The 25,821-nt window shown below is 42.3% G+C and overlaps 1 protein-coding gene across 1 annotated transcript; it reads left to right on the top strand.

Moving 5' to 3' along the window:
• Positions 1-378: 378 nt before the first annotated feature.
• On the top strand, positions 379-25,098 carry LOC138774976 (fibrocystin-L-like; the record flags this gene model as incomplete). The annotated part of the gene is made up of 17 exons (XM_069955742.1): positions 379-412; positions 543-620; positions 1,521-1,601; positions 3,104-3,248; positions 4,165-4,273; positions 7,452-7,509; positions 9,531-9,624; positions 11,164-11,226; positions 11,354-11,427; positions 12,121-12,163; positions 15,579-15,649; positions 16,428-16,538; positions 18,180-18,269; positions 20,337-20,599; positions 22,242-22,330; positions 24,678-24,837; positions 24,966-25,098. Coding segments are annotated over exons 1-17 (1,696 nt in total), but the record flags the coding sequence as incomplete, so codon positions are not given.
• Between the last annotated feature and the right edge of the window lie 723 nt (positions 25,099-25,821).

Genomic DNA, 25,821 nt, shown 5'->3' with positions numbered 1-25,821 from the left:
ATGGGGAGCCTTCGGCCCTCCAGCTGTTGCAAAACTAGGATTCCCATCATGCGTGGACAGACCAGCCAAAGCTTTGGCTGTCCAGGCATGATGGGAATTGTAGTTTTGCAACAGCTGGAGGGCCGAAGGTTCCCCATCCCTATTATACACCTTCAGTAACGTCTCCTCCCCATACACATCGTGAGGCACGGCCGCACACTCCTGTGCTCTCTATTAGGAGGGATAAGCCGCTGCCAGACTCCTTTAATAAAATGATGAAAAATAAAAGAAAATAATAATGTAATCTAGATTATATATGGATGCCTCCGTATTCAGTCGTGCTCTATAGACTTCAATGATATTTTTTTTATCTGTGAAAAAGGAGAAAAATAGCACTGGATGGCGGATTCATCAAACCTGGTGCTGAGGAACAGTAAAGCAGTCACCCATAGCAACCAATCAGATTGCAGCTTTCATTGTTTATAAGACCTCTGGAAAATGGAAGCTGTAATCTGATTGGTCACTCTGGGCGACTGCTTTTCTGTTTCTTTGCACTGCACAAGGTTTAAAGGGGTTATCCAGTGCTCCAAAAACATGGCCACTTTCTTTCAGAGACAACACGACTCTTGTCTCCAGTTCAGGTGTGGTTTGCATTTAAGCTCCATTCACTTCAATGGAACTGAACAACAAAACACAAAACACAAGAGTGGTGCTGTCTCTGCAAGAAAGTGGCCATGTCTCGATAACCCCTTTAATAACTTCCTGTTTTAGGAACTCAGAAGGGAGTTTGTTCTGGACATCTTGGAGACCTAAGCCCAAATCTTCTGTGGATGTCGCTGCTCAGATCCTTTTGTCTCTTCATGTAATGCTAGACAGACTGGATAATGTGAGATAAAGGCTCTATGGAAGCCATATCATGACTTCCATGGCTCCTTGTTCTTCTTCATGGTGAAGACAGTTCTTAAAGGGATTTACGCCATATCCACAGGATTCAAAGGGGCCCAAATTCACATTAGATGGAGCTGTGGCAGTGAGGGGGGCAGTCAATCCAGTCAGATTTTCGGTCCCCATTCTCAAGATCAAAGGGGCCTCAGTGGTCGGACCCCCTACAATCTCATAGTTATGCCCTATTCCGTGTGTGGGCCTGTGATTGGATGAGCGGCCTGTCAGCTACGACAGACCGCTCTGAAGCTGCAGCGCGCGGAACCTGGGGAGAAGAGGAGCAAGAGGAGCCCTGGACCATGGATAGGTTATGTATTTATTTTGCTAATCGTTAGCCGCCGGCTGCCGATGGCCGACAATTATAGGTCGGAACCTATATCAACGATCATCGGCTGATCGTTGTGTTTATTACACGGAACAATAATCGGCCGGATAGGGCCGATTCTGCCAATTATGGTTCTGTGTAAGTCCTAGTCTTGATATAACCTTGGTTTAAAACAATGTTGAATTCTCTCCAGGTCAGACGGAAAGATGTAAAACAAGTTGTGTCTCTTTTTAACAAGCTAAACCAGTTTCCATATCACTGATCTTCTTTGCAGATGGACAAGCCATAGTGTCCCAGATTTCACCCTATTACGGCAGTTTGAATGGAGCAACAAGATTTACAATCAAAGGACAAGGTGGGTCTTCTATGCTAGTTATTAGTAGTGTCAAAGGACCAGCTAATAGACAGAGATCGGGCTCCTGCTTCTTTATCAGCCATAAAGCATATTCACAGACTGCTCGCCCCCAGCAATATCTCCCAAAAACTTAGAAAACTGCAAAATTGGTGCATGATAATTGGGGAGGGGGGCATCTTCAGTTTGCAGGAGTATTGCCTATATATTGTGCACATGCTCTTATACATATACTTGTTTTATAGACTAAGGGGGAGATTTATCAAACATGATGTAAAGTGAAACTGGCTCAGTTGCCCCTAGCAACCAATCAGATTCCACTTTTCATTCCTCACAGACTCTTTGGAAAATTAAAGGTGGAATCTGATTGGTTGCTAGGGGCAACTGAGCCAGTTTCACTTTACAGCATGTTTGATAAATCTCACAGGAGATGATGTCCTGTTTTGTTCATACATATGTATGTGTATTTCTTTCTCCGTTAGCCGTCAGATCTCTTCTTTCCAGGCTCAGTATGGAAGCTGAGATAAGCCTTAGCTTAGTACATTGCGCATTCACTGTTTGAAGATAAGAAGTAATGTTTGCTATAAGGCAGGCTATGATCACAGAGGAGCAGGGACTCTCCTAAAACACACAAGGCATATATGACCATTAAAATTGGCTTGAAGGTATATTTTGCTTATTATTTATTGTATTATTATATATACACCCACAGTAGCCTCCCACATAGTAGGAATAATATACAGTTGGCTGAATTCTGAGCTAGAGTGTACATCAGTAACAGGAAGTCTATTATAGGATGTACACAAGGCAGGAAGCTGGGATAATAAAGACAACAGAGCAGTTTTTCATCAGAAGCAAAAGGAAAGCATGAAGAGCTTTCTGGGAAAGGTAGAAGATAACTTAACATTTTGATGTTAATGTGTGATCCCTTAGTCCTGTTAGCATCACAACAGATGGGGTTGTCTCACAGGACGAGAGGAATTTTATTAATTTTAAACTTAACTCCACCGCCTGGTCTGTGTAACCCCCCTGAACCAGGAATACCTTAGTTTAATTGAAAAGAAGTTTTAATGGGGGGGGGGGGGGGGGGGGGGACCTTTGTGATGCTAACATGACTAAAGGAGCACACATTAACATCAAAATGTTAAGTTCCCTGTCGTCCTGTTAGCCTCACAACGGATGGGGAGTTAGCAAGAAGTATCCCCATCGGGAGGGCCCCTGCGACACAAGTACGAAATAAAAACTGAGGTATTCCTGGTCCAGGGGGGGTTATATAGACCAGGGGGTGGAGTTAAGTTTAAAATCATTAAAATTCCTCTCGTCCTGTCCACAGGACGGAGACACCCCCACCCGTTGTGAGGCTAACAGGACGACAGGGAACCTTATTTTATAATATATGTTTATTTATTAGACAGTTGAAAATAGGATTCTTTGTAGGAACACCCCTTTAAGTTTAAAATGCTATTTTTTTAATGACAAAATGTAATCTTTTCTGCCCATTTTAGGCTTTGCAGATGCCAATCAGTTCAATTATGGGGATGGAAACGCAAATCTGGGAAACGCTGTCCAGCTTGTTTCATCCACCCTTTCCTTCCCATGTGACGTGGAGAAAGATGCCAGTCACGCCACACAGATTATCTGCTACACCAGGTACTGGGCCTCTGGCGAACCACTATATCCAGGGTTTACTTTGTCCTGTTGACTTCACCACCTACTTACTGAAGTAATACCACTAAGGAGGGACCACCACCATATCTTTGCCCCTGGGTTTCTATCAACTCTATCAAGTAAAATGTAGTATTAGCAGGCTAGTTTGAGGCATTATGAAGGAGTAAATAGATTATACTAATCCAGAAGTATTTGGGGGTGTAAGAAGGGGGAAACCCCTTGTTTCCTATATTATTGTTATTGCTAACAGGACTTAATTGTCCAACCAATTTAAGTGGAAGTAAGCGGTTGGTATTGTCAGTCGTGGCAACTATGGGTGGGCAGGACACTGTTGGGCATCATGATCATTTGGGGCTTGCTGTCCTGCTTTGTGTGGGTGTATATGTATATTCTGTGTTTCATGTCTTTTAGTGACTAGGGGGTTGAAACGGCTCTAAAATGTTATGACAACCCCAGCCCCCCACCTCTATATCGTTGCTGACACAATCTTTCTAAGTGCTTGATGGTCCGTATCGCTGAGCTATGTGCTTGTTTCGGCTTCAGTGTTGACATGGAAGTAGGGGGCTGTGGAGCGAGGACTGTCATAAGATTTTAGAGATCTGGACCACCCCTTTTATTTATTCACTATTCATTGCAGTGTTCTGTAATATGCCCCAGAATGGACTAAAAGTCACGACATCCAGATAGTTTAGCTCTAGTCCAGATGTCCCTTAGACAGGCCCAGAGACTGAGGCAACACTTTTATAGTAAGTAGTATAGGTGGTGCTCTTAGGGTTTATCTCCTAACAGACGGCGTCATAGATTTAAAAAAAAAAAAAAATAATAATAAAAAAAAAAAAAAATATATATATATATATATATATATATATATATGTAAAAAACTATTTTTGCATTGCAGACCCATGCCGGCAGATTATTACATGGTGAGAGTGAGTGTGGATGGCGTTCCTGTGGACCCCCAAAACATCTGTGGTGGGAATTACCAAGTCTGGTCATGCAAGTTCTTGGTATGTAAATGCAATTTCTTGTTACTATTGTGCCCACATTGGACTCTCCTTGCATTTAAATCAATTCTCAGTGCTAGCCCCCAATTCTATTTAGCTTTCCACCATTTAGGCTACATGGTAGATTGTTATAAAATGGATTTACTACGGATTTAAAACCTGATTCAAAACTCTAATAAATCTTCAATTTTTTGCATGCAAATCCACTGCCAAAAATGTATGGCTTTCCTGTCCTGTGGGAATAGAGTCTTAAAGACATTGTTCACTTTGGGCACATCTTGGAACAAATTTAAAGAGAATCTGTCAGCTCCCAGGCACTATCTAAGGTGCTGACAGTGTGCTGTAGCTGGCAGCCCCCAGTGAACATGGTGCCTTTTTGGTAATTTTCCGTGCAGCGGATTATGTACAATCTTATGTCTCCTACAGTACTAAAGAGTCACAGATGCAGTTGTTTGTGCCACACAGTGGCATGCATCCTCCTCCCCCTTGAATGAATAATCAATGCTGCCCGGCCTCCTACTCGCTCAGCTGTCAGATTGCAGATCAGTCCTCTGTAGGAAGGTTATGTCTGAAAGAATCTCTTCTCCCCTAATGTGTTGGCGCTGTGGTCTAGGGGTAACTCACCTATCTAGAGACCTGCCAGCAGATCATTCTCTGGTTTGAATCCCCTGATGGAAATTAAATAGATGTCTTTTTTTTTCTCTTTATTGTATTATTTTTAAGGCTATGTTCACACACAGTATTTTTGCTCAGTATTTTGGTCAGTATTTTGCAACCAATACCAGGAGTAGATTGAGAACACAGAAAGGCTATGTTCTCACACTGTTCAAATTGAGCGGATGGCCGTCATTTAATGGCAAAATATCGGACGTTGTTATAAATAACAGTAATTATTTGCCATTAAATGACGGCCATCCGCTCAATTTCAACAGTGTGAGAACATAGCCTTTCTGTGTTTTCAATCCACTTCTGGTTTTGGTTGCAAAATACTGACCAAAATACTGAGCAAAAAAAACTGTGTGTGAATATAGCCTTAAAAATGATGCAATAATGAGGGGGAAAAAAGACATCTACTTATTTTCCATCAGGGGATTCAAACCAGAGAATGAACTGCTGGCAGGTCTCTAGATAGGTAAGTTACCCCTAGACCACAGCTCTAACACATTAGGGAGAAGAGATTCTTTCAGACATAACCTGCTTACAGAGGACTGATCTGCAATCTGACAGCTGAGCGAGTAAGAGGCCGGGCAGCATTGATTATTTATGAAAAGGGAGGAGGATGCATGACAAAGTGTGGCACAAACAAGTGCTCTGTGACTCTATAGTACAGTAGGAGATATAAGATTGTACATAATCCGCTGCACGGAAAATTACCAAAAAGGCACCATGCTCACTGGAAGCTGACAGCTACAGCACACTGTCACCACCTCAGGTAGGGCCCAGGAGCTGACAGATTCCCTTTAAGGATTAGTTGAATGCCGGTGGGTTCCACTGCCGTCATTGAGCAGTAACTACTGTAAATGTAACTTTATTCCATTAGGAAGCGCAATGCTTAAAAGGTTTTAGTCACTGTTTATCCAGTCATCAGAAAACTATATTTATATTATCACAACACATAAAACTTTCTAATATTGTGCTATCACTAATCTCACTGGCTTCAGCATGCTTTTTGCTTGAATTAGCCTATACAGGAAGTTGTGTAGTCCTTCATTTTCGGTGTGGTGTTGTCTCAGCAGCTCAACAGATTTTCCCTCCTTCCCAAGATGATACCTCATCATCTGCTCTGTCTGTAGGTTTGGCTGGATCCCAAGGGAACCTGTCACCAAGATAATGCTATCTAATCTATGGCCATCATGTTATAGAGCAGGAAGAGCTGAGCAGACTGATATATATCGTTGTGGGAAAAGATTCAGTATCCAGGCTTTTGATCTAAAACCCTGATCATTCTGTGATAAGGAGTCCAGTGGGCGGTGTCACTCAATGGACTGGACTCCTTAGCTTGGAAACACCAGAGATTTCAATCAATAAATTACAAGTTATACTGAATATTTTCCCATGAAGATATATATCAATCTGCTCAGCTCCTTCTACTCTATAACATGGTGCCAATAGCTTAGGTAGCATTTCAGTGGTGATAGGTTCCCTTTAGGCCCCCTCTCCTAAGTAATCATCACCCCCAACCTGCCCCTACAGCCTACATCTCCTTGGCGCATACAGTCTATAGTCTATAATTGTGATTTCCCTGTTGAGGTTATTGTCTAGGCTCTTGTCGTCCATGCGAGGGCAGGATCTACATTTACCATACTTAGAAAAGTATTACCTAACCTACCTTCTATATATACTACTAATGTTGTGTTTTCTCTAGACGTGTTGGAGACAGTTAACCTTGTCTAGACGGTAATGGGTACATTAAGTGGCCAGACAGACTCCGACCATACAGAACTCACTACCTGTCACTTTGTTCTCAAGTGTCCAACCCTTAGCTTTGCTAGTATGTAACTAAAGACTGGAACCATTGTTTGCATAGGCAAAAATAACATACCTTACTAAATGTCAGATGTGTTTTCTTTTCTGCGTTCTTTTAAGTATATATTGACCTTTGATCATATACAATACATTGTATGACATTTGTGAAATGGCGTTTTTAAAATATTCTGGAGCAGAGGGGCCACATGTGAATACATTTTTCACATCAAGACCCTCTTCGCCACTCTTGGCCTTTATATGGGACATGCCATATATATTATAATAATACTACATCGATATTAGTAGGATTGTTCATCCCTGACAACCATTGCACCTATATAAAGTTCTGACTCTCTTGCTGTTCATACATGTGACAATTCTGGTAGAGTTCTATTTTTTTTACATAAAAAAGATAAGGTGAAGCACTATTTAAAGGGGTATTCCGCTCAAACTAAACTTTTAATATGTTGCTGCCCTTGGGGAGAACATAACAAACATGCTATTCTTAGCTTTTCACTCTCCCCCTGTGTCCTCTGATGTCATCTTTGGCTCCCCGGCTGAACAATCCCAACTTCACCTCCAAGACGGACTGTTCTGGCATTGGTAGCTTTCTTAGCCAATCACTGACTAGGATGCCAGGGATTGGCTGAGCTATGAGATATGAGAATGAGATATTTCTATAAATAATTTGTATTTATATGCCATCTCATTTCAGGCAACATGGTGGACCACTCCAACGATTAACAGTATAACACCACTCTCTGGACTTCCAGGTATCTCTGGCAATAAAATTATCTCATTATTCAGATTTTTTTTATGGTCAACTCTTTGCATCCTTATATACTGTAACTTAGGGTACTCTTACACAGAACGATAATAGGCCAAATTGGCCTGATTCGGCCGATTATCGCTCCGTATAATAAATACAACGATCAGCCGATGACAACAATCATCAGCTGATCATTGATATAGGTTTGAACCTATAATTGTCAGGCGCTGAACGCGCTTCGCTATGTGTAATAGCAGTGCTCGGCCGGCGGCTGACGATATACATTACCTATCCATGCTGCAGGGCTCCTCTTGCGGTCTTCTTCTCCCCGGGTCCGCGTGCTACAGCTTCAGAGCAGCCTGTCTGAGCTGACAGGCTGCTCAGCCAATCACTGGCCGGGACTGCCGTGGCCTGTTAGCTGAGACAGGCCGCTCTGAAGCTGGAGCCCGCAGTACCCGGGGAGAAGACCACAAGAGGAGCCCTGCAGCCCGGACAGGTAATGTATAAAGTTAAGCAAGGGCTGCAAGGACATCGGTAACAATGTCCCTGCAGCCCTTGTTAAGCGATAATCGGGCCGTGTAATAAGCCCAGTAAATGAGCGCCGATCTAGCAATTCGGTGCACGTTTACAGTTATCGGGCCTTCATCGGCCCATGTAATAACACCCTTAGGATCTACTTGATAAATGACTTGATAAACATAATTACTGTAGTTGTCTTACTGAAAACAAAACTTTCTTTTTGTAGGGTATCCTAACAATAAACTGAACAATTAAAGTGTTTTCTGGGCAAAATAGACTCAGAAACTATCCATAGGATATAACGGGGCTTTCGTCCCCATTCATTGTGTAGTGCGTCCTGTGAACAGCTAATCAGCGGTGGTGCCGGGTCTTGGCACCCCACCAATATATGGTGAATAGATTGGTGAATGGGGCTGGAAGAAGTTGGCTCCAATGACTATTAGTTGCCATTCACTTAACCGGGAGCAGATCTGCATTTTCATATCACCACTACCACACGAGGAACAAGGCCAACTGCTTCTGTGTAGTACGGGCTCTTCACAGCTGATCGGCTGTGGTGTCGGATCTCGGATCAGTGACTGTTAACCTATCCTGAGTAGCTCCAAAAAAAAGGAATGTTCACATCTATTACAATAATATTTTAGTGATATATGTTGGCAAACTGTCAGAATAGCATGCTGACATATACCACACCTTTGCTGGATTTCAATGGATCAAACGTAGTCTAAGGCTATGTTCACACTATGTAAAACAACCGCCGTAATTTGATACAGCCATTGTTGGCAGTGTCAGACAACGGACGTTGTTTTACATGTTCATCTGGCCGATACTGCATTATCGGCTGGATGAACATTATTTCAAAGTCATTGAAATCCGGCCACCATATGGGTGTGTATAGAAATCAATTAAAGGGAAATCTAACATGCTGATAGCCCCCTATATGCTGAGGAGGAAGGTATGTGTCTTACCTTCCTTCTCTGCGCCGTTCCCGCGCTGTTATCCGGGGTAAACTCCCCTCCGGAGCACCCTTAGGAGCACTGCCACCCCTCCGTCCCATCCCATCCATTGAATCATTAGAAAAAGCGTGCCAGATGACACAGCAGTGCTCCTATAGGGCACAACTAACATCGCTATAGGAGGCGATCAGCAAGTTAGATTTGTTAGTTCCCATTTAGCCATTCATTTCAAGGCAAACTACAACAACAACAATGACCACAAATAATTGACAGGCCAATTATTTGTACGGCCGTATTGAACAACGACAATACACTGTGTGAACAACAGGCGTTGTTTCAATTGAATTCCATGATTTTTCTGACATGAACGGCTGTTGTTTTAATCGGCAACAACGGCTGTTCTTGTCAGAATAAATACAGAATTTCCTGATACGGTATTTTAAAATGGGTTCTGTAAACCGGAGAGTCCCATCAGTGCAGGTTCACATTGTGCTGCCGGGACCCCATCACATTTATCTTACCTGCACATCTTCATTGGTTTCACTTTCAGGTTCTATGATCACCATGAGAGGCATTATATTCACTGATGTCTATGGCAGTAATACGGATTTAAGTTCTAATGGAAGAGATGTCAGAGTTCTCAGGTAAGTCATTTACTGATCTCACAAATTTTGCATAAATAATGTACATTAAAGGGGAACTCTGGCGAATTTTTATATTTTTATTTATTCATATCAACAGTTGAGATGAGCGAACCGAAGTGGCCGAGGTTCGGGTTCTTATGAACCTGAACTCTCGGCTTCTGATTCCCGCTGTCTGCAGCCTCCATGGAGAGGGTGAATACAGCCAGATGACCGCCTGGAAAACTGGGATACAGCTATAGCCATAGGCTGTATCCCAGTTTTCTAGGCGGTCCTCAGGCTGTATCCACCCTCCCCATGGAGCGGGCAGACAGCGGGAATCAGAAGCCGAGAGTTCAGGTTCATAAGAAGCCGAACCTCGGCCGGTTCGCTCATCTCTAATCAACAGGTGCCTGAAAATTATATAGATTTGTCAAGTGTTCCAGGACTTATCAGCTACTGTATGTCCTGCAGGAACTGGTGTATTCTTTCCAGTGCTCTCTGCTGCCACCTCTGTCTGTGACATAAACTGTCCTAAGCAGTAGCAAATCGCTCCTGCTCTGAACAGTTTCTATTACAGACAGAGGTGGCAGCAGAGAGCATTGTGTCAGAAAGAGTGGAAAGAGTACACTACTTCCTGCAGGACATACAGCAGCTGACAAGTGTGGGAAGACTTGAAATTTTTAAAAAGAAGGACTTTACAAATCTATATACCTTTCTGGTACTAATTGATGGGGTTATCCAGCCAGTAAAATTTGATGGCCTATTTTCTTGTTATATCCATCCCGTTATCTGGTTAAGAGTTGTTCTTTTGTAAAACAGCCAGAAAGATCCAATAACACTAAGGGGGGAGGGTGGGGGGATTTATAAAGATTTAAATTAAGCTCTGCCCCCTTTTTCGCGGCAGGATTCACTAAGAGGCGTACGCCTCTTAGTGAATCCGCCCAGCTGGGCACCCGAATCGGTGCCCGGCGTACCAAATCTACACCTGCTTCCAGCAGGTGTAGATTTGCGCCAGGATTTGCGCCTGCGAGCAGGTGTAAATCATGATAAATGAGGCGCGGGATGAGGCCACACCCCCTCCCTGCCTCACCACTCCCCCGCAAGCTCCGCCAGCCCGCCCATTGGGCGAGTGGGGCGTACGGGAGGCGTACACCATGGAGAAGCGACGAATCTGCACCTTCTCCTTGGCATATGTCTGTGGCGTACTCTTCGTAGATCCCCCCCCTTTGTGAACAAATATTAAAGCACTGTGCTACGCATCAACTACACTAATTAGTAGGTGAATGATACAGTGATGACAATGAATACAATGAAGTGAATACAATTCTGACAAAGTCATTGAATTTTTTATTTTTTTTTTTAACAAAAATCTTAGGGGATGAATACTCTCTCACTGGCACCACAGTTATGCCTCGAAGAAAGTTTCCAGCTACTATCTAGTCAGTGTAATAGAAATTCATTTAGAAAGGACTTCGAGAACTAATGTAGATCTGCAATTGCATGAAATGTCAGATGCAGTTTTGGCGTTTTTCATAAAGATTTTTCTGTTCCGTTTCACAGGGCTTATGCTGGAGGAATGCCATGTAACCTGCTCACACCTAATACCGATAATCCTGTTACATTGTAAGTCACGTGTAAAACAATGACCTGCTGTAAGGACTCAATTTAGACCAAAATTTGAAATGTCTTTTTTTTGCTTGATGACTATTTATACCAATTTGTTGTTGTTTCTTTTGATATTCATTCGTAGGTATGGGTTAACGCTAGATAATGCAAACAGTTTTTATGGCAACATGATCTGCTACAACTCAGGGACATATGTCGGTAAGCTGGACACACACATTTGGATTCTTTTGCTGTCTGGTATTATCAAGATAGGATTACATTGGTCATCGCTCCAACAATAAATGGCAAGACCCCACTATTGTCCAAATGGGTAGTTTTCAATGAGTTAGGATATGGCTACAATAATTTCAATATGGTCATAACTACAGATAATAAAGGGGTGTTCTGTATAGCAGAGGTTATTGTCTATTTTTTATGGCCAGTTTACAGACCCTAGAGATGACACAGCCTCTAATCCTCTTTGTCTTCATCTTGCTCACCACCCCTGGTGCAAAAGCCCTACGGAGAATACATTTTCCTCCATTTTTGTGATTGATGGGAGTCCCAATGGTCGTACCCCTACCGATCACTGCAAAGGGGATAAGGGAATAACTGTTGTCATTGGAAAATCAGCAGCGTCACTTTAAAAAAAAAGGCGTAAATCATGATAAATTAGGCGCAGGAGGAAGCCACAGCTCCTTCCCGCCTTAGTACGCCCCCACCAGCCCGCCCATCGGGGGAGCGAGGCATACGTCAGGCATATACGCCAGAGAGAAGGGGCGAATCTGCACCTTCTCCCTGGCGTACGCCTCTGCGTACCTTTGATAAATATCCCCCATAAAGTTATATATCTAGGTATATGCAGTATAGAGAAGATGTGCTTTGTTAATGCTATTGCATATTTCCCCATAGGACACCTCAATATAAGTTTCATCCTGGACAATGAATATGGAAGGTGAGTTTGCATGAATTATAATAAAATAGTGATGACAATAATATGGCGCCTCCCATGTAACTATTGAAAACTGCAGAAAAAGTCATGCTAAGACTAAATGAGGACATTTCATGAATGAAAAGAAATGAGGTTGTATCATGATTACGCCCTTCATGGCACATACTGTGGGGCAGATTTATCAAACATGGTGTAAAGTGAAACTAGCTTAGTTGCCCCTAGCAACCAATCAGATTCCACCTTTTATTTTCCAAAGAATCTGTGAGGAATGAAAGGTGGAATCTGATTGGTTGCTAGGGGCAACTGAGCCAGTTTCTCTTTACACCATATTTGATAACGCTCCCCCTGTATATTTTGGCAAAATGGGATGCTAATGTATATGAGTAAGGACAAACACAGGCCCCATGGACTTTAACATACCTCCCAACCGTCCCGGATTTCGCGGGACAGTCCCGTTTTCGGGGTGCTGTCCCGCGGTCCCAGAACGGCCCCCAGTGTCCCGCATTATATGTGGCCCCAGCGAAAAAAACAATAAATCAGTAACTCACCTGTCCTCCGGTCCCAGCAGCTCCTCTCCCGGCAGAGCGCGCACTCCCGTCATCCTCCGGCACAGTCAGTGTCTGTATACCCCGCTGCCTGCCCCGGAGGATGACGGGAGTGCGCGCTCTGCCGGGAGAGGAGCTGCTGGGACCGGAGGACAGGTGAGTTACTGGTTTATTGTTTTTTTCCGCTGGGGCCACACAAATGGGGGGCATTGGCTACTCTGTGGGGCATATATGGGGGCATTGGCTACTATGTGGGGCATATATGGAGGATTGGCTACTATGTGGGGCATATATGGGGGATTGGCTACTATGTGGACACTATATGGGGGATTGGCTACTATATGGGGCATATATGGGGGCATTGGCTACTATGGGGGTTTGGCTACTATGTGGGGCATATATGGAGGGATTGGCTACTATGTGGGGCACTATATGGTGATTGGCTACTATGTGAGGCACTATATGGGGATTGGCTACTATATGGGGGATTGGATACTATGTGGGGCATATATGGGGGGATTGGCTACTATGTGGGGCACTATAAGGGGGGATTGGCTACTATGTGGGCATATATGGGGGATTGGCTACTATGTGGGGCACTATATGGGGGCATTGGCTACTATGTGGGGCACTATATGGGGGATTGGATAATATGTGGGGCACTATATGAGGGCATTGGCTACTATGTGGGGCACTATATGGGGATTGGCTACTATGTGGGGCACTATATGGGGATTGGCTACTATGTGGGGCACTATATGAGGGGATTGGCTACTATGTGGGGCACTATATGGGGGATTGGCTACTATGTGGGCACTATATGGGGGGGCATGCGCCGACGGATGCTGTGTTCCTGACACTCCCGCCCCCAATGATGGCGCCATGACGCCTGATCTGTGGGCGGAGACTAGAAGGAATATGGCGTCCGGGCGGCTCACCATGCGTTAACAGTTAACACCGGACACTTTACATAATTGGCCACCGGACGTATATCCCCCTTATAAGACACCATACACTCCTCCAATCCATCGCTCCTGGTAAAAGCAGCGGCGAAACGCGTTGGGGTGTGGAGTGGAGGAGTCAGGATATTCAGATTGGGTGAGTGATTTATCCCGGCATATTGCTTTGAGTATGATCTCAGTGGATTATTAACCCTGCAGCTTGGCTCTGGTATACATTGGTATAGGGATATAGGTGCATGCATTAGTGCATCCTTACAGGGATATGACACATATAGTCTGAATTGGGATTTATGTGCAATAAATTGTATGCTGCTATATATAGTGTGTGCAATATACATCTGCTGCTATTTGGGGTTGTTGCAATACATAGGGATCTATCCATAACCATTGAGTGCAATAATAGATATTACCATATGAGCATTGTTGTAGCCATTTGGCTAGTGTGTGATACATTATGAAGTTTTTGTGAACAATCATGTATAATATTTGTCCTGGCTTCTCCTGTTTTTAAACTGTCTGTGTGGATTTATGTTTTTTATGGGATTACGGGTTGTTGTTTTCTCAATAAAATTTATTTGGATTTATTAAGAGTATTTTTGTGGATTTGAAATTTTTATGGGGTTATTATAGGTTTAATAATTCAGGTTGACCCTATAGAGGTTATTTATTATTGGGCCAAATTTTGATGTTCTAATGTAGGTTATATACTATATGGGGGGGATTGGCTACTATGTGGGGTACTATATGGGGATTGGCTACTATGTGGGGCACTATATGGGGATTGGCTACTATGTGGGCACTATATGGGGGGATTGGCTACTATGTGGGGTACTATATGGGGATTGGCTACTATGTGGGGCACTATATGGGGGCATTGGCTACTATGTGGGGCACTATATGGGGGCATTGGCTACTATGTGGGGCACTATATGGGGGCATAGGCTACTATGTGGGGCTCTATATGGGGCATTGGATACTATGTGGGGCACTATGTGGGGGCACTATATGGGGGCATTGGATACTATGTGGGGCACTATAATGGGGGCATAGGCTACTATGTGGGGCACTATATGGGGGCATTGGATACTATGTGGGGCACTATGTGGGGGCACTATATGGGGGCATTGGATACTATGTGGGGCACTATAATGGGGGATTGGATACTATATAGGGCATTTTTGGCGGGATTGGATACTGTATAGGGCACTATTCAGTCAGCAGCATGTGGTGACTGTAGGGGAGTGGCTATGGAGGGTTGCTATGGGGGCGTGGCTATGGAGGGTTGCTATGGGGGCGTGGCTATGGAGGGTCGCTATGGGGGCGTGGCTATAGGGACCGCGGCGCACATGTCCCCTCTTTGCAAAAGTTGGGAGGTATGACTTTAATGGCCTGAACACAGTCAGCTAGGCATTTCCCAAATGTATATGGGCATTGTGCTTTGTCTGCTGAGCTTTACAAACCTGAGTTCAGTCTTAGGCCTCATTCACACGTTCTCTAGTGCACATGTAATTGTGCCCATAGCAACCAGTCAGAATTCAGGTCATTTCATATTGAAAAATGAAAGGTGCAGCCTGATTGGTTGCTATGGGCAACTGCTCCCTTTGATAAATGAAAGTTGTAGCCTGATTGGTTGCTATGGGCAACTGCTCCATTTGAAAACTGAAAGCTGTGGCCTGATTGGTTACATTGAGCAATTGCTTTATTTGAAAATGAAAGCTGCAGCCTGGTTGGTTGCTATGGGAAACTGCTTTATTTAAAAAAATGAAAGCTGCAGTCTAATGGGTTACTATGGGCATCTGCTCCATCTTGTATTTATTGGTTCAGATACTACTTTTTCCTCAAGCAAACAAATGTCATGGTGTTGAATAATATCACATATAATCATAACTATGGCTTCTTTTTCTGTTCCAGGAGTTTACCAGACTTGGCCACATATTTTGTGTCTTCTGTGAATAAACTTTCCATGTACCAGACGTATGCAGGTAACACTTATCCTGTCATTTAAAGTGAATGTACCATCATGTACACCCCCCATTTTTTTCTTCACATTAAGAGGCATTGCGTAGGGATCCCGGGGGTGGTGTCCTTTCTTTTTAAAACACCTCCCGGTTTCCACACTCGGAAATGTTCTCTTTTTGAGCACCGGTCCGGCTCTATGCACTGGAGGTGGGCACGGTGCCCCCCAGTGTGACTATATCCCCTCCCCTGTTGATTCTAATAAAGGTATGTCACAGAGGGAAAGGGATATTATTACACTGGGGGGGCACTGGGCCTGCCTCCAGAGTCCAGGGCATAGACCCAGACCAGTGCATGAGAAGAGTGGCACCGAGGTTAGGAGTCGGGCAACATTTTGGAAAAAAGCACTGTGCTATTGGGAACTCCCCATCTGCCTCGACCGTGTTATATGAAAAAAAGATGGATTCTGTTTACATCACTTTTATTCACTAAATTCAATATAAATGCTGGGAAAACTTGTATTATATATAGACCTACATATATGTGCTACGTGTTTCATACACTCCTAGGCTATGTTCACACAACGTAAGAGATCGGCCGTTCCGTGACTCCGGCCGGGTTATGGAACTTTTTAGGCATAATTTTAAAAATACAACAAAAAAAACTATAAAAAATAGCTTTTTACTAAAGCGTTGAATACTATTTACCACACAAACCGATGCAAAGGAGTATTCAGTGTGTGAACACATCTGATAATCTGATGGCAGTCTATTCATGCCTGGTATACTGTGGTTTCTTTTCTAGAGATTACAGGGATTTTCCCCTCTTCTGGCAGTATACAAGGAGGCACAATAGTCACAATATCTGGACAGTACTTTGATCAGACAGACGCTCCAGCCAAAGTCCTTATAGGAGGTAAGTGAATTTTATTGCTTTATCATAACTGGACTATTATATTTCTTAGGGTGCATTCACAATTACAGGATAGGATCTGCAGCAGTTTTGATGGTATGTTCAGTTATTCAAATCTGTGTTCAAATCTGCTGCGGATCCACTGCGGATGTGCAGCATAAAATCCACTGAGATACGGTGTGTGTGAAGCTACCATAACACTATTTTGTAGCTTCCATGTTTGTATACGCTGGGGAGGCTGTGAGACGCCTAACAGCGGCATCTACCATCCATAACATAGGAGCCATCTCACAGATATACTGGAGCTCATTCATGATGGAGTTAGGACAACACTCAGCATATCCCATAAAGCATAATGTCATCTGCAAGGAGAACTTGCATCCAACCTGGGGAGGGGGTGTATTCCTGATAAATTATCACCCGTAATAAAGCCCCTCTATAGACCCCGTCCTGCACCACCAGGCAGAGAGAACACTGGTTATTACTATTATTTACTAATAGGACTAAAATTGGAGAAGAAATCCTGTAATGTTATAATGTAGAAGTCCAGTGCAGGTACATAAATTATTCATCTCTTTGTGCTCTGGCCACACCCACTGCTTGTGATGTCATCATGTCACATATGAGGATGATGTCACAATAGAACCTTGTTGTGGCTATAAAACCAAGCTGCACCCTGACAGCAGTGTTAGTCTAGGCTAACTTTCCTTGGAGTTGGAGTGTTGGAGAGAGATGAGGAGGAACAGATTTTTGCAGACTATTCAGGTCGCAGTGGCCCCATCACCAAACCCTGCCCCATCCAACCTCGACCCACCACCAAACTGCGGCCCTCCAGCTGTTGCAAAACTGCAATTTCTATCATACCTGGACAGCCAAAGCTGAAAGCGCTCGAGCCCTCCCATTCAAACAGATAAAAGGCAGGGTTCGGTGCCGATTCCGTAGTGTGAACGAACCCTAACAGCTAAGACTCTCATGAAGACTCATCAAGAGAGAAGACCCCAGTTTAGCCGACCATCAGTAGCTGACCACACATCCTCAAAACTTTAGCAATTTACTAATTTATTAATAAATATATTTTTTTTATACCAAGTTTACACTTTTTAATCTACTACCATGTTTCTCCAACATAACACAGGGTTTTATATTGTTTTTTTTTTACTGTAGACTAGGGCTTATTTTCGGTGTAGGTGCTATTGTCCACACACTATGCCCCTACACTGTAGCCCCACTCTATATAGTAGTTAGCCACCATACTGTATGTACCACTTCTGTAAGGCTAGTATAATAAAAGTTTCTTTGTGGTTCCCCCAATACTGTATACCTCCCTCCCCTCTCTGTAGTTCTTCCCCCCCATACTGTATGCACCCGCCTCTGCAGGTAGTCCCCATATTGTATACATCTCCCTGCAGGTAGTCCCCCCCCATACTGTATACCTCCCTCCCCTCTCTGTAGTTGTTCCTCAATATTGTATACACCCCCATCTGCAGGTAGTCCCTCCCATACTGTATACCTCCTTCCCCCCTCTTTAGTTGACCCACATATACCTCTTCAATGCCCCCTACTGTGCATCTTCTTACCCCTCCTTCAGTTGAGAACTTCTAATTTAACTCAGCCATGCTCATGTTATATGTAATTGTATTACAGGTCAGCAATGCCAAATTCTTGGATTAACAGATACAACAATAACTTGTAGGAGTCCACCACAGCCGCCTGTCCTGCCATCTTTTTTTCCAGGTATTTACAATGTATGACTATATAGTAAAAATCTTTTTCTGTTTCTAGAAAACAGTGAAGATGGTTCCCATTACAGCATGGAGTCATACAACCCTTACACTCCTATCATATATTAGGCTCTGTGGAGAAGCTATAAGGTGGATGGGCAAAATTAGTAGTTACACCCAGGCTTAGGTGTGCAAGGGGGCCTAAAGACTTCTCCACATACAGGATGACCCCAGTAGTATAATTCCACATGATAGGAGGGGTCCTATTAGATATTTGTTTTAGGTCAAAAATTGTACAAGATTATGAAAGTTCATTCTCGGCACTCACCATCATGCTTCATAAATTTTATATTGTAGAAAAAAGTCCATCAGTAAAATATACAACAGCAACAGGGCGTTTCAGCATCAAGCACCGAAACGTCCTGTTGCCATTGTATATTTTTTTGATGGTCTTTTTTCTACAATAAAAATTTATGAAGCATGATGGTGAGTGCCGAGAATGAAGTTTCATAATACTGTTGGAATTTTTTCTTACTGTGAGCACCACCCTAGACACAGAAGTGGGGTCTAAAAAACTTTTTTTTCCTACAAATTGTACAAGAGGCCAGAAACATGGGATTTTACACTTCCTGATCTTACAGGATGGGATTTGACCCCACTCCTGGCACTAAATATATGACTCCTGCACAGGGGCGGATTAACTTTACCATAGGCCCCGGGCTGTTCACCAAGCCTGGGCCCTCCCAACCCACTGTAACTACAGTATGGCAGCACTAGCCTGGCATTCATAGTACAGGACAGATAATGTCATGATGTCCTCATTTGTGCAAAATTGCCATAAAAAACCATTGATTTTTTGCAAATCATGGCAGAAGTGTAGCCAGGAGACAGTACACCACTGAAAGTATAAGTCTTTTTGGGTGGTCCTGGGCCCCCCAGGAACTCAGGGCCCCGGGCTGCCGCCCGAAACGCCCCTATTATAATCCACTACTGCTCCTGCATAATCCAACTTACAGCACAAAGCCTAGGGGGGAAGTCACACGTTCCGCTATTAGGATGTGCTACGGACCAGAATTGGGAACTCTGCATCAAGCTATGGAAGAGTTTCAAATCTTCGCAGTACTGTACTGACACGGACAGGCGACTGTATCAATACGGTAGTGCAAAGATTGAAACTGTTTCGGTGCTCCTGGAATCAGCATGAATGATGATATCACTAGTTTCGAAGTCTGTTCAATAGCACATCATCCGTGATTGCGGACTGTGCGCAAAGTACGTAAAGTGTGAATGCCTCCTAATTCTGTCATTTAGAAGGACATATGGTACTACATAATGGTACTGTAGCCAGATTGGTAGTCATTGGACTATAAAGTGTCCCCTAGCTAGGAACTTTGGCTATCAGCTGTACGCCGGGTTGACACGGTGTATTACAGCTGCCAGTTTGGGCCATCAAAAGGCTTGGTCAGGCTGGGACTTGTAGGTGTAATACAGATGTAAAAATGGTGATATGCCAATGAGAAACCGGCTGCAATCTGCATGGAAACCTGTCAGTGAGTGTTGAGTTTTCCTGTAGCACCACCACAGGGGAAATAAAAGGGGTTATCCAGCATTAGAAAAACATGTCCACTTTCTTCAAGAGACAGCACCACTCTTGTCTCCAGTTTGGGTGTAGGTTTTGCAGATCAATTCTATTCAAGTTAATGGAGCTTATAGGGGTTATCCAGCGCTACAAAAACATTGGCACCTTCTTTCAGAGATAACACGTCTCTTGTCTCCAGTTCAGGTGCGGTTTGCAATTAAGCTCCATTCACTTCAATGGAACTGAGCAGCAAAACCCCGCCCAAGCTGAAGACAAGAGTGGGGCTGTCTCTGGAAGAAAGTGGCCATGTCTTTGTGCGCTGGATAACCCCTTTAAACACTACACAGTGCCTGTTCATATCAATAGTTGTTTGTGTAGTGCGGGACATGCCAGATCCCCCAAGAAGACAGAAGCTCTCTGTAATAGCACTGTACTCTTCCCTAATAACGAATGTAAAATTGATTTTCTAAACTCACCATAATTCCTATGCTTTATTTTTAGGAAGCCGAGGACTGAAGATGGAGAGGTGGAACGTCAGTGCTACACCAACTAATGCACTAAAATTGAATGAAAACTCCACAGGCTATGCCGGTGCTTCTTGGTATGATGGGGCCTCCATATCTTGGCCCTCGGAGACCAATGCCTTTGTCGCTCGGTTCAGTGGATTCTTTGTGCCTCCGGATACAGATTACTACAATTTCTATATAAAGGGAGATGACAATTCTGCTCTGTATTTCAATGAATCTGGTGATCCTGCAGGAAAGGTAATCTGAATATAACTGTATATGTTCTGTTGTCATTGACTAAAATACCCAGTAACAATGGACATACCCAGGGTTGGCTGCAAAGAAAATGAGTCTTGGCCATAAAACATCACTTAAATAATTATGTTAATTTAAAATAGTGCAAATAATACCACTATACAACAATATACTGTATAATACTAAGTGGTGCTAGTTTGCTATTAGCATTGCTATTCTCAATGCCCCAGCTAGTAAATGGAATTGAAAGCAATTGCTGGAGTTCCAACCTCCCTATTACTGTCCCTGAACATACTAGATTCATATACTGGCGGATACAAATGTACATAACAGGATTGTCAGATTATGCAGGAAGGAGGGAAAAAAAATATTTTAACAGATTATCTCTTGTCCTTAAGAAACTTAGACAAAAAATCTTGACTAATGGTGGATCATGAGAGAAATTTGGCCATTTTAGATCATTATTTTTAAGTTCATGGCAAATTTCACATTCACGGTATATTTAGGGAATATATAATTTAAATAAAAAAATAACAATTATCATGGAGCAAAAAGAAAAAGAATCTGCTGATGTGTATCAATACATATGAGAGGAACAAACAGTGAGGTAAAAGATGGATGGATAGATAGATAGATAGATAGATAGATAGATAGATAGATAGGAGATAGATAGATAGATAGATAGATAGATAGGAGATAGACAGATAGATAGATAGATAGATAGATAGATAGATAGATAGATAGGAGATAGATAGATAGATAGATAGGAGATAGATAGATAGATAGATAGATAGGAGATAGATAGATAGATAGATAGGAGATAGATAGATAGTTAGTTAGATAGATAGATAGATAGATAGATAGGAGATAGATAGATAGGAGATAGATAGATAGATAGATAGATAGGAGATAGATAGATAGATAGATAGATAGGAGATAGACAGATAGATAGATAGATAGATAGATAGATAGATAGATAGGAGATAGATAGATAGATAGATAGATAGATAGATAGATAGATAGATAGGAGATAGATAGATAGATAGATAGATAGATAGATAGGAGATAGATAGATAGATAGATAGATAGGAGATAGATAGATAGTTAGTTAGATAGATAGATAGATAGATAGATAGATAGATAGATAGATAGGAGATAGATAGATAGGAGATAGATAGGAGATAGATAGATAGATAGATAGATAGATAGATAGATAGATAGATAGATAGGAGATAGATAGATAGATAGATAGATAGATAGATAGATAGATAGATAGATAGGAGATAGATAGATAGGAGATAGATAGATAGTTAGTTAGTTAGATAGATAGATAGATAGATAGATAGATAGATAGGAGATAGATAGATAGATAGATAGATAGATAGATAGGAGATAGATAGACTTAAACACTCCCATGACTAGTAGTATAGATCCATATTAACAGTTCTAAGAAATAGTGATGGACCCCACTGATTTGTTATTTCAGTCTATGTATAGTATAGGTTCGGTAGGTGTCCAGTATTGTTCTGGTGTTTATAACTACAGGCTATACCGTTCTTACCATAAACACCAAAACCAATGACAGAATGGAAAACAGCACTGTGAACAGAGCCTAACTTTCCACTTATTTCCCCCCATATAACAGGTGCAGATTGCTTATAGCAGCTACTCAACTTCTTACTTCGCGTTTTCATCTCAGAATTCAAAGACCTTTTTCCTCCAGGCGGGAAAGCCGTGAGTCATATTATATGAAAAACTATGTTCTTCCAATAGATGTCAGCATTGTATTATTACAATTTACTTGAAAATGAGTTTGTCTGCATTCACAGTTGTGTTGGCCTCAGCACTGAAATGTAGCTTAAGGATAGCACAAAACTCGCCCTGGTGCTTTCCCTTTTAAGTGGTCTCCCCTCTTTACCGTACACTGCACTGTAATATGATTGAAGAAAAACCAACTAATACTCTACATGATGGCAGTTTAGCTGTTCTGCTCTGCACAGTAATACCGTATTCTCTTGATTAGAGAGGTCCCAGATGTCAGACCCTCACTTCTTAACACTTGCAATATAGTCTATTTTAAGTAGACCTGTCAACATCTTTTTGCCGACCAAAGTAAAGCCATATAGGCAGCGGACAATAGGGCTTCTAATCATGAATCAGAAGATGTAACTCTTATTTCAATCTGTCGTTCCAGCGCTGAGATATGCATTTTAGAAATGTTGTGCAAATTAGGAGGCAGCTCAGGGGAACACCCCATTAGTTTAGCTTCTGTTTTGCATATAACTTGCTTTAATCTCAGACTGAAATAAGAGATATATCTCCCAATTCACAGTAAGAAGCCCTATTGTACACTTGCCTTTACTTTAGTCAGCAAAAAGCTAATCATTCAAACTGTTTTAAATCTCAGTGGCTCTGTAATGACCGAACCGCACGGGTTACGGAGATTCAAACAGTTTCCCTGCTCCTGGTATGATATCGATAAATTATGCCGGGTGGGGAAACACTTCATTACAGGGCTTTCTCGTCCATAGCATTTGTAAAATACGGGACGTGGAAATAAGACCTTAGAGAAAAAGCCCCTAACTTTTGCTCCCCAAAAGTTATATGAATCACCAATATACACACACTTAAATGCTTATAAAGTGCTTTTTTCCTGCACTTACTACTGCATCAAGGCCTCACTTCCTGAATAACATGGTGATGTCACTTCCTGGATAACATGGTGATGTCATTTCCTGGATAACATGGTGATGTCACTTCCTGGATAACATGGTGATGTCACTTCCTGGATAAAATGGTGATGTCACTTCCTGGATACATGGTGATGTCACTTCCTGGATAAAATGGTGATGTCACGACCCGACTCCCAGAGCTGTGCGGGCTGTGGCTGCTGGAGAGGATGATGGCAGAGAGATGCTCAGTGTCCCTCCGGTGCTCTGTGTCCCTCAGTGTCCCCCTGCCATCATCCTCTCCAGCAGCCACAGCCCGCACAGCTCTGGGAGTCGGGTCGTGACATCACCATTTTATCCAGGAAGTGACATCACCATGTTATCCAGGAAGTGACATCCCCATGTTATCCAGGAAGTGACATCCCCATGTTATCCAGGAAGTAAAGCCTTGATGCAGTAGTAAGTGCAAGGAAAAAGCACTAATAGGTAATTTGTAACTTTTGGGGGGCAATACAATACTTCAACATCCACTGTTGTCATTTTTTTTTTTTATAATAAGGAACACTTTTTTAAATAATGGCTTTCCATCACAGCTTTGCTTAGCAGGGCATGCAGCAAAATCATTCAGAATTGGCCATCACATGTAGCCATGGTTATGTCCACATGCAGAAAGGAATAGAAACACCCAGTTAGGCTCGGTTCACACTACGTCTTTGCAATCCGTTTTTTTTAATTTGTTTTTGCAAAAGATGGATGGAAAAAAAACGTTTTGACTTCTATTATAAAAAAAATGGATCAAAATGCTTTTTTTTTTAACATACAGAAAAATTTAACTAACCTTATTTTTGTGTGCGTTAAAAAAACATGCATTTTGATCCTTTTTTTTTCTTTATAATGGAAGTCAGTGGAAAGATGGATCCAAACTGATGCACACAAATGCATGTTTTTCCATTAGTTTTTCATCAGTTTTTTTTTGCAAAAACTGATTGCAAAAATGAAGTGTGAACCCAGCCTTATCAGTATGTTCCAGAAGTGATATATTATGGGGAATACAGGTATTTATTAACACAGACAAAACACAAGGGAATTCAAGGGATTATACCAGACATCAATTAAAAAAATTGAAGTGTCACTGTCATCATAAAAAAAAACTTTTAAAGTGGTCTGTGCTGCAGTTTGGCCCTCTCCCAGCTCGTTCTCACGATTGATTAGTCCTGGACCGATGAAAACTTTTGGCATGTCTCTCTGACATAGAAGACAAGCATGCTTGACAAAGACCCATTAGGTCAAAACGTTGCTGTACCTGCTTGGTGATGGAGTAAAGTTTTGGGACTTTTGGCTGTTTCATATGTTTCTCCTGATCATGAAATGATCAGATCCAGGAAAAATGACTTTTTTTGGCCCATTTGCAGGTGTTACTTTGAAGCTTATATCCAAAATGTCTATGGACCTTCAGTAATTGATGTTGGTGTATATAGTAAGAAGAGTTCATACACAGATCAGCAGACACCTGATGCAGTGAATGAAATCCAGAATATACAATCACAGAGTGCGACCATTCTAGAAACACAGGTATGTAGTATATAGTATTCTGTATTACAGATGTTTTCTCCTCTTGTATTTGGTATCATATACTGTACATTATAGGATACAGTTTCGATGTTGGTTCCACTGAAACATCATTATTTTCTTCCCCTAAGGTTATAACGCTACAGAACTGGAACACAACCCAACAAGCAGTAGCTGAGGTTCAGCAAATTAATGTCACCACAGACTGTATTCCTCCATGTCCTGCCATGTATTACTGGCTGATCTATGGCAAGGAAGCAACAGGTCAGGATGAAAAATATTATCTATCTATCTATCTATCTATCTATCTATCTATCTATCTATCTATCTATCGTGATGCCTCAACTTACAATGGCCTCAAGATACAATATTTTCAACATACAATGGTCCTTTCTGGACCATCGTAACTTTAAACCAGACTCAACTTACAATGCTACAGTCAAGATCTGCGGCAAAAGTCAATAACTAGATGATCAACCAATGAAACTGGGCATTTTACTGATAAAACCCAGTATTACTAAAATGCCCGCACTGGTTGGCTGTCTAGTAGTGATTCTCCAGGGTATAGTGTGATACTACGTGTCCTGTACTGCTACTACATGTCCTGTACTGCTACTACATGTCCTGTACTGCATAGAATTTTGGTCTATCTGTTATCATATCTGTTATCATATCATTTTTCAGGCTTGCATCCTAAAGAAACTCTGTCAGCAGGTTTATGTTGTCCTATCTCATGGTAGCATAAACTAGTGACAGAGAAGCTAAACAGAATGATATCTCACTTACATTGTTCTGTGCAGCTAATCCAGAGATATCTTCCTGAATAACATGGACAAATACGTAGTCCTCCCCATTATATGCGTGAGCTCAGTAGTCCTGGATATTCATGAGAAGCAGAAAACTCCACCCACCAGCTGCTGATTGGCAGTTATCTATCCATGCTGTGTATAGTCAGTAAACTGTTAATCAGCAGCTGTAGGGTGGGGG

This window comes from Dendropsophus ebraccatus, unplaced genomic scaffold, assembly GCF_027789765.1.
Source record: "Dendropsophus ebraccatus isolate aDenEbr1 unplaced genomic scaffold, aDenEbr1.pat pat_scaffold_1193_ctg1, whole genome shotgun sequence".
In the NCBI taxonomy this organism is placed as follows: Eukaryota; Metazoa; Chordata; class Amphibia; order Anura; family Hylidae; genus Dendropsophus; species Dendropsophus ebraccatus.
The sequence above is the reverse complement of the archived record's forward strand: the minus strand, read 5'-3'. Positions and strand labels throughout refer to the sequence as shown.